General features: G+C 45.9%; 1 protein-coding gene across 2 annotated transcripts in view; it reads right to left on the bottom strand.

Moving 5' to 3' along the window:
- Window positions 1-10004: 10004 nt before the first annotated feature.
- Window positions 10005-15205, bottom strand: part of ANXA13 (annexin A13) — a 57266-nt gene continuing 52065 nt past the window's right edge. For both annotated transcript variants that reach the window (XM_027560906.1, XM_027560905.1), the window contains 2 exons: window positions 14213-14325; window positions 10005-10606 (listed from right to left, as the gene is read on the bottom strand). In XM_027560906.1, coding sequence (XP_027416707.1) covers window positions 10487-10606; window positions 14213-14325 — 233 coding nt within the window. In that variant the 3' untranslated portion in view covers window positions 10005-10486. The remainder of the gene's footprint in view (window positions 10607-14212; window positions 14326-15205) is intronic.

The raw sequence follows: 15205 nt of genomic DNA, 5'->3' as shown, positions 1-15205 counted from the left end.
GCTTGAGGTATAAGAGTAGCAGACCCTTCTGGGAACCTGGGATCATTGTGGGGGAGAGCTGTGGTCAGGAGCACTGCAGTGCTGGCTGTGGGATGAGACAGCCGGGAAGAGGGAGGTGACTGGAGGTGGAGAGACCACCGCCGTCTGTCTTGTTAGTCCAGGTGGGGAAAGGTGGGAGTCCTGAATCCATCTGGTATTAGTAACCTAGGTTCATTTCCTCGTGCAATAGACTCCTTTGTGATTCCATTTCAGAAATCATGGCCATTTAGTGCAGAGGATGGCGTGACTTGGCTAGACAAAAACTCAGCAAGCATATAGGGAGCTCGTGTGATGGGTCCATCTCTCTGCTAAGGCTTTCTGATACTTTATCTCATTTAACCCTCACCGAGATCCTACCGGGTAGGTTTAGCTCCTCCGCATATGCATGAATGAGTTTGTTGCTGATGTTTTTGGTAGACTCAAAATGACACTGAATCAGTGACCTCTGAAGACATGTCTTGTTTGTCCTTGTTTGTCCTGGAGGTGGATTGTTCTCGCCTATGGAGGCTCTTCTACTTCTGGTCCTTAAATAGGGAAGCTTCTGAACTGTCATCACCCCCATTTCATAGAAGAGGAAACCGAGTCTCAGGAGGGCAAGTGGCTTCCCAAAGCAGCACAGCCTGAGAATGGAGCCTCCATGGTCTTTCTCTCTCCTCAGCCCCTCCTTGCTCTTAATCACTGCACACGGGGTTAGGTATCCAGAGAAAGAGAAGGCAGTGTTGATGCCTTGGAAGTCTCTGACCAGAAGGAAAGCCTGTGTGATCATCATGGACAGATCAGTGCTTCAGAAGGAAGAAAAAGTACGTACTGTGTGGAAACCCTCTTGTCTGACACACGGGATAAGGGGAATAGGCCCTTTTATTTAAGCAGAAAGCAAAGAATCATTACAATGAAACATACATAATTTTATTGTTCATAAAAAGCATTCAAATATACATTGATTTATTGAGAACTTTTTCTTCACAGATGAGCCACTGATGGGCATCAGTGCTGCTCAGTCTTTTTATTTTAAATGCAACGCACCTTGATCTTTCCAAAGTATTTGATTTAACTTTCACAGAAACAAGAAAAAATTTTTTTGAACTTATGGTTAATTGACTTCTTTGATAATGAATTACATTATGTAGTTATAGTAGGGAGTACAAGAGGTAAAGACAGGTTAGGGAGCAAATACAGAGCACTCTTGCAAAAGGCATGATCCACCGGAAAGGAGGGCTTCCTACCCAGTGCCCTACCAGCCTTCAGAGCATCCAAGACCTCCACCAATAGACTCTATAGAGAGGATGGGGCATGTTGCTTAATGTGGCAAATTGGTTAAGTGAGATTCAATTAAAAGATCTCCTACTGATAGAAATACATATACAGTGCGTATTTGTATGCACCAGACACTTGAAGTGAATGAAGTACTTGTATGGAAATGATTTTGCTTTCTGTTTCTTCTGGGTCTGCCATTTCCAAAGACTGGTTCTAATTTGAACTGGTTCAGTAGGATTTTAAAAACAACAACTTAGATTTTGTTTTCAGTGCAGTTAAAAAAAAATTAATATGTGGGTTGGGCTCAGAGTTCAGCCAATTAGTGTGTCCATTTTGGTTTGTGAGTCAGATTATCTTGGTCCACATTACTCACAGTGAGGAATGATTCAAAACCAGTGCTTTTTTCCTTCTAGCCCAGAGTCTAAAAATGCTTCAGGCCTCTTTTGTCCTGAGACATCCTTGTTCTAAGGAATCCTGAAGTTACATTTATCAGGGAACAAAAGTCATTTACAGGAAGAGACTGGCATGAAAACCCACTGTCTTATGATTCCGACACTAAAGTTGGTCTTTGTTTCTCTTTCCTTTGAGTTGTATCAGTATTGGCTGAACACATTTTTTTTTTTTTTTTGGCTACACTACATGGTCTGTGGGATCTTAGTTCCTCAACCAGGGATTGAACCCAGGTCCCCTGCATTTGAAGCATGGAGTCTTAACCACTGGACCATTGGGGAAGTCCCAGCTGAACACAGTTTGAACTCATTGAAAGCTGGTTACCTTAGGAACAGAAGACCTCTGGTTTAGTGCTTCTGGTTTAGTCACAAAGGAGCCTTGGAGCATTGTCTTCAGAACCTAAGGACAATTCCTTGGGTACCTGGTAGGGGAGGTCCAAGGACCACTCTGCCATGGCCTACCCTTTCTCCTGAGATCTGGGCACAAAGTCTGCCATTCAAAATGGAGATCCACTCAAACAGTGGCACACGCAGGCTACCATGTGGTTTTCTTTGCTTCTTCCCATGGCTTCTTTTTCTAGGAACTTCCCTCCCAAAGAAAGGAAAGTTTGATAAAAGAAGAGTGAGTCCAGCGCTGGCTTCCTGGGTGTGCAACCAGTGATTCGGAAAAATGCTAATTATGTGTCATTGTCTGACAATGTTCTCAAGATGTCAAAAATCAGACGTCCCTGGTGGTCCGGTGGTTAAGACTCTGCCGTTCCACTGTGGGGGGAACAGGTTTGACCCCTGGTGGGGGAAGTTCTGCATGCAGCGTGGTATGGCCAAAAAAAGAAAAAAACTCAATGCCATTTCTATATGTTAACAACATACTTGTGGAAAGCAAAAATGTTAAAAACACAATACTGTTTATTATTTTTAGAAAATGTCAAATGTCCTCCTAGCATGAGCAATGTGGTACTGAATGAAAGCTGAAGATATGGTATGAACTCATGTTTAGCTTAATGCGGTTGCAGGTGGATTTACGTCTATGTCTATACCTACATCTATACCTATGCAGCTATATTATCTATCTACATGTATGTATATAGAGATATGGTGCATACCTGGATTAGTATATGCACTTATATTTCCAAACTCTGTCTACTGAGTGGGCCTGGAAGCAATGAGCACAGCCTGTGCCCAGACTTTGGTTTCTAATATCATTCTCCCATAAAAGGAACAGGATTTCTTGGAGAAATGGCAGGTTGTAGGGCTGGGAAGGGAATATGCAAAATGAACATGGGGCATCATATAGTGCCAGAGATAAAAGAAATATTCAAGAGGCAAAGCAAGAGGGTATGTTCAAGGGACATAGGAGCAAACTGCAAGAGCTCCCAATAGACAAAGCTGGAACAATTTGAGCAACAAAATGAATAGTGTAGTCTCGAATTATAACCCAAAGTTGTTGTTGTTCAGTCACTACATTGTGTCCGACTCTGCCACCCCATGGACTGTATCCCACCAGTCTCCTCTGTCCCTGGAATTCTCCAGGCAAGAATACTGGAGTGGGTTGTCATTCTCTTCTCCAGGGCATCTTCCTGACCCAGGGATCAAACCCTGGTCTCCCACACTGCAGGCAAATTCTTTACCATCCAAGCCACCAGGGAAGCCCATCTTAGTTCACAAGTTGTGACAAATGTACCATATAAATGATATATTTTGAAAACTGGGAGGATGATATATGGGAACTAATATAATTTTACTTTTCTGTAAACCTAAAACTTACAAAAGAAAAAGTTTGCTCTGAAACCCTCCTATCCCCCAGCCACTTTCCTCTCTCTTGACCCTCTCTCTCTTTAAACATCCTGGTCATCACCGTGAGTCCTGGTCATGTAAGAAATTGTAGTGACACAGACAGGCAGCCTTGACTCTGTCTGAGCTCAGTGAGGCAGTTCTTACCATTGGTATGGAGAGGCGAATACCATTTCCCAGCACTGTCGTTTCTTGGCTTATCTAGCTTCTGGGGGCTTATCTGAGGCATTTTTATTGGCTGTAGTGTGATCTGAGAAATAGTTCGCTGCCTGGAGGAGTCCTGGGCATCGCTCTTTTGCTGCTGAAGGAGCCAGACTCTGCACCACTGACACAGGAACACAGTGTCCTGATTGGGCTGATGCCCTCCTGAGGGCAGCCTGGGTATCCCTTTCTGCTTTAGCATCTCTCTCCGTGTATGTGATAAAAGCTCTGTCTCATCTTCTGGATCATTATTCTCATCTTTTTCTTCTTAATCTTTACTTTTAAACACCTTCCTTAGATTTATAGGAATTGATTATATGACTATGTGGTGTGCCAAGAGGGGCAGAGCATAAATTTTCTTTTTAAGAATAAGAAGCTGGTAGAAGCATTTTGTCCAGGGAGGAGTCTCTTGATGGCCTCTCATCAAGGCCTCTCAACAAATGGCCTTTCATAGGTAAAATAGATTACTTACAGTTCCAGGACCGGTCCATATGGCACCTTGGTGAATATTAGTGGAAGGTGCCCTCTCTAGGCAGCTGCAGTCCTAGGGCTGGATTTCAGGTCCCAAACATTCCCTCTGTCAGGCAGCCTTGTGCAGTAGACAACATACACAACCATTCACTGAGTCCCTAAAATGTATGGTAGGCAGCAACCCATTGCCATGAGGGAAGAGGATAATTACTGTTCAGGATAATCCCTTCTTATGCAGGTACCTGGGGACAGGGTATGAATTGTCTCAGGAGTCTTCTGGAAGAAATGGAATGGAAACTCACAACAAATGGAGTGCTAGTGTTGGCTCCTATTGGTTCACGGGAGCCAATTGTTAATTTTTCACAAATTTGATGAGCTGGTTGTTAATCGCAGTCACTGTTAAAAATTATATCATGTAAATCTACAGTTAAATTGGGGCTTCCCTGGTGGCTCAGTGGTAAAGAATTTGCCTGCCAATGCAGGAGACATGGGTCCAATCCCTGATCCAGGAAGATCTCCTGGAGAAGGAAATGGCAACCTACTCCAGGATTCTTGCCTGGGAAATCCCATGGACAGAGGAGCCTGACAGGGCTACAGTCTATAGACTTGCAAAGAGTCAGACACCACTTAGTGGCTGAGCAACAACAAAAATTATGTTGATAACAAGTGTAATAGATACACTTGTCACATCGTTCTAAGTCACTTTGTGGGAAGGGACACCAAATCCTCTAAGAGAAACTCAACACTGAGAAGAGGGAGGGCGGGCTGTTGGGACTGTGCTTGGATGCTATCACCCCCCAACCTGACCTGGTCCCAGTCATATTGGGAACCCAGATGGTTCCACCTCTTAACCAGTGTGGATAAGAGGTGGAACCTCAGAGTTTGAATGTGGGGCTCTCCCACAAGAAAGACACTTGGAATCAGACCCAGACACCTTACCATGGCCTATGGGTTCCTGTTCCTGCCTTGCTGACCACCCCTCACTCTGCCCTCACTCACAGAGCATCAACCATACTGGCCAGCCAAGGCTTTCCAGGTCACCCCTGCTCTTTCCATGTTGTCTCAAGTTGCCCTCATCTGTCCTGGGTGCTGAATCTCCTTCACCTGAGATATGGGTTGTTGTTGTTCAGTTGCTCAGTCATGTCCAACTCTTTACAACCCCATGAACTGCAGCACACCAGGCTTCCCTGTCCTTCACTATCTCCAGGAATTTGCTCAAACTCATGTCCGTTGAGTCAGTGATGCCATCCAACCATCTCATCCTCTGTCACTCCTTTCTCCTCCTGCCCTCAATCTTTCCCAGTATCAGGGTCTTCTTTTCTAATGAGTCGGCTCTTTGCATCAGGTGGCCAAAGTATTGGAGCTTCAGAGTCATCATCAGTCCTTCCAATGAATATTCAAGGTTGATTTACTTTAGGATTGACTGGTTTGATCTCCTTGCAGTCCAAGGGACTCTCAAGAGTCTTCTCCAATACCACATGATATCAAAAACATCAATACAGGTGATTCTTTGTTATTACTTATGTCTTAATGTTCAATCCTTTCTCCTCTGAGAAGTAGGTCCCAGCTGCTACATTTAAAGTGGTTCCTTTCTCTGTCCCTCAAACCCAACCATCACTTCATTCCTTTAATTGTTGGTATCATAATCTGTGATTATTTTCTCTCTAGGTTTGTTTACTTGGGCTCTCTGGTGGCTCAGATGGCAAAGAATCTGTCTGCAATGTGGGAGACCTGGGTTTGATCCCTGGGTCAGTAAGATCCCCTGCAGAAGGGAATGGCAACCCACTCCAGTATTCTTGCTTGGAGAATTCCATGGGCAGAGAAGCCTAGCGGGTTACAGTCCATGGGGTCACAAAGAGTCGGTCATGACTGAGCGACTAACACTTTCACTTTGTTTACTTGGTAAATATGTGTCTCCCCCTGGACAGGAAGCTCTCTGAGGGCAGAACCAGGTGTGACTTACTCACCTTTGCATCCTCACTGCCCAACACTGCACCCGGCTAGCGGGAGGTTCTCTGTTCCTACTCGTGTCACATGATTAGAATAGGAATGAGTCAGTTGCCTTGCCTTTGATGATTCTGAGTCCGGGTAAGGGAAGAGCCAAAATAAAGAAGAGAAAAATGACAAAGGGTGGTCTGCCTCGAGGCTGAGCCAGACCCCAGAAGTCTGGTTAGCTGGAGTCGCCAGGGCAGCAGATGGCAGTCTGTGGGTGTTGATGGAGGCGGGTAGTTTGCTCATTTGCTGTGATTAAGGCTCATGCAGGGTTCCAGCAGCCTGAGCTGGCTCTGGTCTCCTGAAAGGAGAAGAGATGGGAGGCCGGAAGAAGGTAAGAAGGCAAGTGGCCATTGCCTCTCAGAATAGTTCATGGAAAGGACTCCCTCCTCTGGGCCCCTCTCTCAGGGAAGATACCCTGTCCTCCCCTCCCTGTAGTTCTCCTGTTCGGTGAGGGGTGCATGGGGCTGAGGAGACACACTGACCTGCAGCTTGAAGCCCTTTCTCTAGACCTTGTCTTTGTTGGGGCCCTGAGATGGCTTCTAGGGAGGCACCAACCTCTCCCCAAGGTTCACGGCAGGGCCATGGACAGCACTTAGGTGTGTGGGCTGCACTGTTCCCACGGAAAGGGAAAATCGAGAAGGGAGGCTGGGACCCACAAAAATTGAGAGTGGGCCTGCATGAGGGACTCTAGAGCCCCTGGGAGGAGCAGCCAGGGGGCTGGAGCACATGCGGTGGGTTGTGGGACTCCCTTTGCTCCTCAGGGGGAACCTCAGCTTCTCCCCAGCTTCCCACAGGCAAGCGTCCCAAAGTCCGCATCACCAACCAGCCGTGGCCAGGTGAGTCTCTGGGGGTGAACCTGTCAGGGCTCGGAAGGGAATTTCCTGGGGAAATGGGTGGCGAGTTACCCCATGCACCCATGGGACCTGCCTGCTCTTCCTGCAGCCCCAGAGGAGGGATTAGCACCCACTCCCCACCTCCTCAACCCCCCTGGGTGGCAAGAACTAGGATGTCCCCAGTGAGTGGCCCTGGAGGAAGGGAGTGGGGTGGGGGCAGGGTAGGTGACAAGGCAGGGTTGCCTGCCCCCCTTTTCCTTCTACCTCTGTCCTTTCCTTCTTCCCCATCCCCACTGGCCACCCCGCCCTTGGAGAGTGGGGGCTTGGGGAGCGGAGAGGGGGAGCCTGGACAAGGCAGGGGTGTAGCAAGGGAAAAGGAGGGGATTCCTGACCAGAGGACTGGAGGGTGGGGCACTCAGGGGACAGACTGGATGGGAGTTCTCTCTGAAGCAGGCCCCAGGTCAGGCACAAAAAACTGGCTTCTGCTTGTGAGCATGAGCGCTGAGCAGCGTCAGGGATGTGCCTTGCGCCTTGTGCTGCAAGCTTTGGGGGAAACCCGCTGTGGATGTGAGCTCGTGTGGCAAAGAGCTCAGACATCAGGGTCAGAAGGACTTGAGTTTGAATTCTGGCCCTGATTCATTCTTCTTATGTGTGACTTTTTCTTTATTGCCATGTCTTTTATTTTTTTTTAATGCCATACAGTATATATAATTATATGTATATTTATAAATTCACATATAAATTTATAAATATAAATTTATATAATGTAAATACATATAAATTTATAAGTAAGTGTATTATATAAATTTTATAAATAGATAAAATTTATATATAGACATTTGTTTATGTAATATATTTATATGATATATATTTCTATTTGTATATATATTTAATTTTATGAGCAGCTCATACAGCTCAGTATTAGGAAAACAAGCAACCCAATCAAAAAATGGGCAGAAGACCTAAACAGACATTTCTCCAAAGAAGACATACAGATCGCCAATAAACACCTGAAAGATGCTATGTGTGACTTTGAACAAATGACTTTGCTTCTCCATCTTCCTCAGCCTGCTTCCTTCCCTGTGAAACCCCTTTCCTCTCTTCTTCACGTCAATCGCATCCTTCAACACTCTCCGAGTATGGCTGTTTTCAGTAGTTTTTCATAGATCTCTTTGTTGCCTGTTGGTTTTTCTGTCCTTACTATTAGCTCAGATCCCAAGAACTGGTTGCTTTTGTTACTGTCTTTTTAAAAAGCAAAGGCCAGCTTTGACAACAAGTAAATATGAGTATGTTTTGTCACCGAACCATTTTACCTGTTAGAGCGCATAGTGACAGCAGTGGCTGGTAGGTAGATACACGGCTATGTTGAGGATGGGGATGTTAATGTAAGGTCTTCATTTGTTGATCACCCTTTACAACCACTGGGAGGATACGGCTCAGTATGTTTGTGCTATATACTCTGGTGATTACACCACCAAAGTGATTTCCCAGGCCCAAATCTGATCATGTTCTCAGTCACTCAAACATTCCCAGTGACCACTGTTGTCCAGAAGACCAAGCCTACACTTGGGAAGCAAAGCCACAGCTAATGTGGCCCAAACATACACCTCGGCAGTTTCACTGCCTGCCTCCCCAACCCTCTCCTTTTGCCACATGGAAGCCCCAGGGGAAGGGATTCACCGCTTCCTGAACACATCATGCACCATCGTGTTTCCAAGCCTCTACACACGCCATTCTTTGTTTTTCTGGAGAATTTCTATGCATTCAAACCCCAGCACGACTGCATCTCTGTGAAGCACATCCCCAGCTCCCCCAGGCGGAGCTCTTTATTCTCCTCTGCTTACTCATGGACGGAGAGCTTTACATGCACATATTTATGTACTTAGGGCTTCCCTGGTGGCTCAGTGATAAGGAATATGCATAAGTGATATTCAATGCAGGAGACGTGGGTTTGATCCCTGAGTTAGGAAGATCCCCTAGAGAAGGAAATGGCAACTCATTCCATATTCTTGCCTAGGGAATCCCATGGACAGAGGAGCCTGGCAGGCTATAGTCCATGGGGTCGCAGAGTCAGACACAACTTAGTGACTAAAGCATCGCCACCGTTAATGTACTTACAGGGTCTGGTGAATATTGAGGCATCTGTGACCTGGGGCTGAAATGCCCAAGGTGTGGCTAGCGTTCTCTTTATCTTTGTAGCCCTAGAACCCAGCTACAGTGATTGGCAAGCAGTAGGAACTTAAGCAGGTAAATGAGTATAGACCCATTTCCATGTATTTTGTGTTATTTTCCCAAGAAAAGCAGTTATTAGTGTGGATTCTGGACTCAACCACCTCTGAATGTAAATCTCAGTTCTGTCACTTGTGAATGAATTTAGCCCGATTTGTTGAATGTCTCAGTTGCTTCAGCTAATAAGTGGGTAACAATATTAACCTTAAAGGGATGTTGGGAAGATTAAATATGAAAGTAAGCTATTTAGCAGTGCCAGGCACAAATAACCATCCAATGAAGGATGACTATAATAATTAGACCAAAGTGCTCATGTTCTCATGACAGACCCCTTTATGTGGAGCCGCACGTGGCTATGAGACAACATCTCGGAACAGAGATGCTATTGGTACAGAATTAATCCATTTAAGAGTCAGACCATTAACCTTGATCCTAATGGCACTGTGCCCAGCCTAATTGTATTTGAAGATCAGAGAGAAGACTCAAGTGGGTCAGTTGTCTAGAGGAGCAAGAACCGTTTAAACCATTTAAACCAGGTAGCAGATCAGTGGATTATACCCTTCATTACATTTCGTATCGACAAGTCCATTGTTTCCTTGCCGTTGGACTTGATGTCTGTCCTTGGTGATTATCCATAAATGTAACTGTTTGCATTTTCCAAATATGTTTGAATTTCACAAGTCATATATTTCCAGGACAAAAGCCAAAATGAAATCAACCCAGTCTTTGAAAAAGCAGCTGATGAAGGCATAATCCACATCTTTAATTAACATTGAGGATTTGAAACTGAGGATTTGAGTACACAGAGGGAAAATGAATGAATTGCTTAATTTTGTCTTTCTGGTACTTCACCTCGTCTCTCTTTACCCAAAACATCCACACCCCTGTATGACATATTCTTCTAAAGGTTTTATGACGAATGCATAGTTTTTTCATCAACTGCAGACTTTATTTGTGCTTAGAAAGCATTCAGTTATTACCCTCAAGGAAAATTATGAGGCTGCCCAGGTACTCACTAAGCCAGCCTTCAGGGTGATCAATGCAAGTGTCTCGAGGTTGCTGCCCTTAACTTAAGCAGCTTGGCCTGGCCACTTGGCTCAAGCTGCCAAGGAAATAAACCAGGACCCTTGAGGGTGTTTCATGCCGGAGTTGTATTTGCAAATCTGGTTTGGGAAAGGTTTTCAACAAAGGTTCCTTCCTCTGCTCCTGCTACGCTGGGTTGGTTCAGTGCAAGAGGGCGACCAGAAGCTTCTGGAAGTCCCCAGAGGTGTCTGAGCGAACCATGTCAGAGAGAGACTTCTGGTACTTCTCTTGGAATCTGGCTTTTATCCCCTGAAGGTCCACCTGTAAGAGAGATGATAGCCAACGGGAGGTTTATAGTGTTTTCACCATAAGCACAGGCAGCCACTGTTATAAGCACATTATTCTCACTTGCTCATTTATGCCTCAGAGCAACCCATGGAGTTGGAGTTACTATTCTTCCTATTTTGTAGCTGAGAAAAAGAAAGCTGAGTTCAGCTCCCCAAAGGTGGCAGAGGTGTCTGTGTGTATGTTCCAGTACAACTTGGTTTATGGACACTAAAACTTGAATTTCATATGACTTTATGTGTTACGAACATATTATTTTTCCTTTGAGTTTTTTTTCTACAGTTACTTTAAAATAATCACTTTCTGATAATAGGGCTGTATAAAAATGAATGGTGAGCCTGATTTGACTTGCAGGCCACACTTTGCGGACTCTTAGTATAAAGTTAAGAAAATTGTCAACACAGTATGAAATGAAGGCTTTTTTTTTTTTTTTGTCTTTTATACCCTGATCAGCAAGGATATTAGTGCCAAACAACAAAATTCAAATCATTATCAATTTGTAGGACTTAGTTTTGAATCTACAATTGACCCTTGACAATACAGGAATTAGGAACACTGACTCCCGGGCAGTCTAGAATCTGTATTGCTATCTCTGTCTCAAAAATGAAAGAACTGATCAATGACTCATGCAAGGGCAGGAAACTGAAACCGTTTGAATAGGATCAGTCCTCAAACCTTAGTTCTTTCGATACTACATATTGTGATCTCTAATGGAACATAAGGGCTTCCCTGGTGGCTCAATGGTAAAGAATCGGCCTGCCAGTGCAGGAGACCTGGGTTTGATCCTTGAGTTGGGAAGACCCCCTGGAGAAGGAAATGGCAAACTACTCCAGTATTCTTGCCCGGGAAAACCCATGGACAGAAGAGCCTGGCGGGCTACAGGCCATGGGGTTGCAAGAGTCAGACACCACTTAGTGACTAAACAACAAGGAAACACAAACTTCCTCACACTTAGTTAATTTAAAGATCTGTAAAATGAGAACACAGGTACTATTATTTATTGGAAAAATCTGCATATGAGAGCACCCACACTGTTAGAATCTGTGTTGTTCAAGGATCAATTGAAAAACTTGAAAAGGTACCACCTAGGTGCTGGAGGTGGAGAAAGGACTTAAGAAACACGAATAAAAAGATGGTTTTGCTCTAAAGACTCTTACAACCTAGAAAAGGAGATAATAGTTGTGCCATGGAAGATATAATTCCAGATAGAACACAGGGAGTCTCATAAAAGAAGCACAGAGCTCTCTTTAACCAGCAATTTTTTTGGTTTTTGTTTGCAATTTTTTTGTTATCATTATTGTTTTAAAATTAGACTATATCTTGCTTTCTAGTATTTGTTCAGTCACTCAGTCATGTCTGACTCTTTGTGACCCCATAGACTGTAGCCTGCCAGGCTCCTCCGTCCATGGAATTCTGCAGGCAAGAATATTGGAGTGGGCTGCCATTTTCCCCCTCCAGGGTATTTTCCCGACCCAGGGATTAAACCTGCATCTTTTGCATCTCCTTCATTGGCAGGCAGATTCTTTACCACGAGTGCCACCTGGGAAGGGCTTTCTAGAGAGACCCACAAACCATTGCTCAGATTTCGGGTTCTTAGTTTCTCCTACCCCAGTGAGAGGGCCCAAAAGGGGACAGAATGCTGAGAGCAGGAGAGGGTAGAAGAGTGGAGGGTTGTTGGAAGTGGATGCTGTGCAAGAGATCAGGCAGGTGGCGTGTGTCCCCTGCTCCCTTGGCTGGTAGGCTGCTTGGCTGGGGGAGGGGGGTGAGTGCAGGGACAGGATGGGGCTCTCCCGGGCTCTGTTCTAGTCTGAGGCAGCTTTGGGGGACTAGGGGATCTGGCCAATATAACTGTCTGGGCCCGAAGCATTCAGAGGGAATGGTCCCCATGTGGGGATGACCCAGGGCCTATGGTCAGCACTAAGCTAGGACAGAGCGTATTGGAATAAACAATCCACAGTCCATGCATGCTGGGGTGACCATGGCACCCTGAGGATCACTCGGAGAGCTCCAACCCCTGGCGTCTTTAGCATCCTTGCTGGCCTTTGTCACCAACCTGCTCCTCGGAGTGTCCTGGGCCTGAGATACTAAGAGACAGAGAGACAGAGAAGGCAGAGACCTGGAGAGATTAAGAAAAGAGAGAGATTCAGAGCAATCAAAACAAAGTGAAGAGGGTGGCAGAGAGACTGGGGGAGGGAGAGAGGAGGAGGAAAGGACAGCGGCTTTGGGAGAGAAAAGGAAATATGAATCAATCGTGGAGGAGGAGAAAGAGAGGGAGGAGAAATTCCAGGAATAGAAATAAAAACGAAAGAACGGTTGTGTTGCTAAGTTATATTTCAAAACAGTGTCAGATGTTAAGTATTATTTGTCAGAAATATGGGGGCCAGAATTTGGGTTGATCTCTCTTCCCCCTCATTTAACACGTTTTTGAGGGAAGATGTCAGTGGTTTTCAAGTTCCACTTCACCCTCCAAGGTCTCTCTGCTGTGGATGAAATGCCACTTCCCCTCTCTTCTGTAATTCCTTCTCTCTGTGGCCCTGTATTCTGAATCTGAGTCTTGACAGTTGTTTCCAAACTTTTTTGGCTATTTCTCTCCCTGGGCCTTTGTTATGCTCAGGCATTCTCAGAGGGGGGCGATAATGCTCCCAAAAGGGGCAAAATTGGTTCTTAGAGGGTGAAAAAAAAAATCCAAATCTTTTAATGTAAATATAACTACATCTATATGTAAGGAACATAAACAGATATACAGCGTATGCCATGTTAACATTTCTTGGAGGGGAGTAAGGATTAGGAAAAAATGAGGTCAAAAAGGCTCCCTCATGCGGGGATCGCTAATTTTAAAAAGGTTGAGAAAACTTGTCCTGATGTGGTTTTTGTGCAGAACTGTGCTTTGGGGGTGTGTTTAAGGAAATAAAGGCCTAACTCAGGAGTCTGGAAAGGACTTGCTAAGGCTCTGCTGCTGGGTGACCTGTTGCCAAGTCGCTCAGTCGTGTCCAGCCCTTTGCAACCCCATGGACTGTAGCCCACCAGACTCTGTTCATGTAATTCTCCAGGCAAGAATACTGGAGTGGGTAGGCATTGCCTTCTCCAGGGGATCTTCCTGTCCCAGGGGTTGAACCAGGGTCTCCCACATGGCAGGCAGATTCTTTACCATCTGAGCCACCAGGGAAGCCCTTAAAAAGGAGCTGCCCTACCCAGACCAGCCCCTCCAAGTCCCTTCCAGGCACCACCCCGAGCTTTCTGGAGGCACCGATGGCAGAAACAGAAGCTGCCGACTTCCCTGGTGGTCCAGCGGTCAAGACTCTGCACTTCCACTGCAAGGGGCATGGGTTTGGTTCCTGGTCCAGAAACTTAGATCTCACATGCCCCACACTGCAGGAAAACAAAGACGAAAAAAGAAAAGGCATAGAAGCCGCTATCGTTATTGTATTTTTATAAAAAGAAACCGACTGGAGCACAGCACAATGTCCTTCCACAAAGTCTGGGACAGCAAGGGCTGTCTCTGCAGATACACCCTTCATAAAAGTGACCTGTTGATGACATCCGTGGTGGCAAAACAAGAAGGTGGAGCCAAATGCATCTTACCTCAGCCCGGGTCACAATGATGTCAATGAGGGTCTCCTCATCGGTGCCCGCCCCCTTCATGGACTTGTACAGACGGTCAGCAAAGTAGCCCTGGAGGTCCCGGGCGCTCCTCACTGGGCAGGACAAAGGGAAAGAGAGCATGAGGAGGTCACGTCTTGTTCAGTAACAGAGAGACGCTGGGGAGGAACAGAGCTGGCTTGCCCTTGGAGCGGATGGAGTCATGACCTTTGAAAGGAGCAGACTTCACACTGTTGATAAAGGGTCTGGAAGATTCCCCTGGGGTCAGGGCACCAGACTCTTCAAACTAGTCCCCTTCAGACACATAAGAACCTCTCCTATTCCCTGAAGACCCTGAGGAGGAGGAGGAGCGTTGTGAGCACCCTCAGGCTCTCCCTGCAACATTCATGATTCTCACCAGTAGAAATGCCTTCTCATCTTTAAGAGAAATCTCTGATGCCAGAGTCAGGTCTGGAGGGGAAACGTAGTGGTGGTTTAGTCTCTAAGTCATGTCCGACTCTTGTGACTCCATGGACTGTAGCCTGCCAGGCTCCTCTGTCCATGGAATTTCCCAGGCAAGAATACCAGAGAGGGTTGCCATTCCCTTCTCCAGGGGATCTTCCTGACCCAGGGATCAAACTTGGGTTTCCTGCATTGCAGGTGGATTCTTTACCGACTGAGCCACCAGGGAAGCCCCCGAGGGGGAACACAGACTGGCCGGCAACGTCTCCATAATAAAACTTGGTAATCTTGAAGACGGGCTCAGTTGCACTGTGATCCTCCTGCCTGCCGTGCTAAGCAAACTTCCTTCCCTTCGTTTTTCATCACTGGGTTTTAGGTGTGAGCTTCATCTCTGAATCTTTTCCGAAGTCCCCACAACCTTCATCGTGTGTGGTCTGGGATGTGGGCTTGATGAAATGTTTGGTCTTGTCTACACAGCATCCTCCTGTGATGCTGCTAACTGCTGATTTTGAGCCCTGCCCCAGTCAGAAATGA

The sequence above is a fragment of the Bos indicus x Bos taurus genome, chromosome 14 (genome assembly GCF_003369695.1).
Source record: "Bos indicus x Bos taurus breed Angus x Brahman F1 hybrid chromosome 14, Bos_hybrid_MaternalHap_v2.0, whole genome shotgun sequence".
NCBI lineage: Eukaryota > Metazoa > Chordata > Mammalia > Artiodactyla > Bovidae > Bos > Bos indicus x Bos taurus.
The sequence above is the reverse complement of the archived record's forward strand: the minus strand, read 5'-3'. Positions and strand labels throughout refer to the sequence as shown.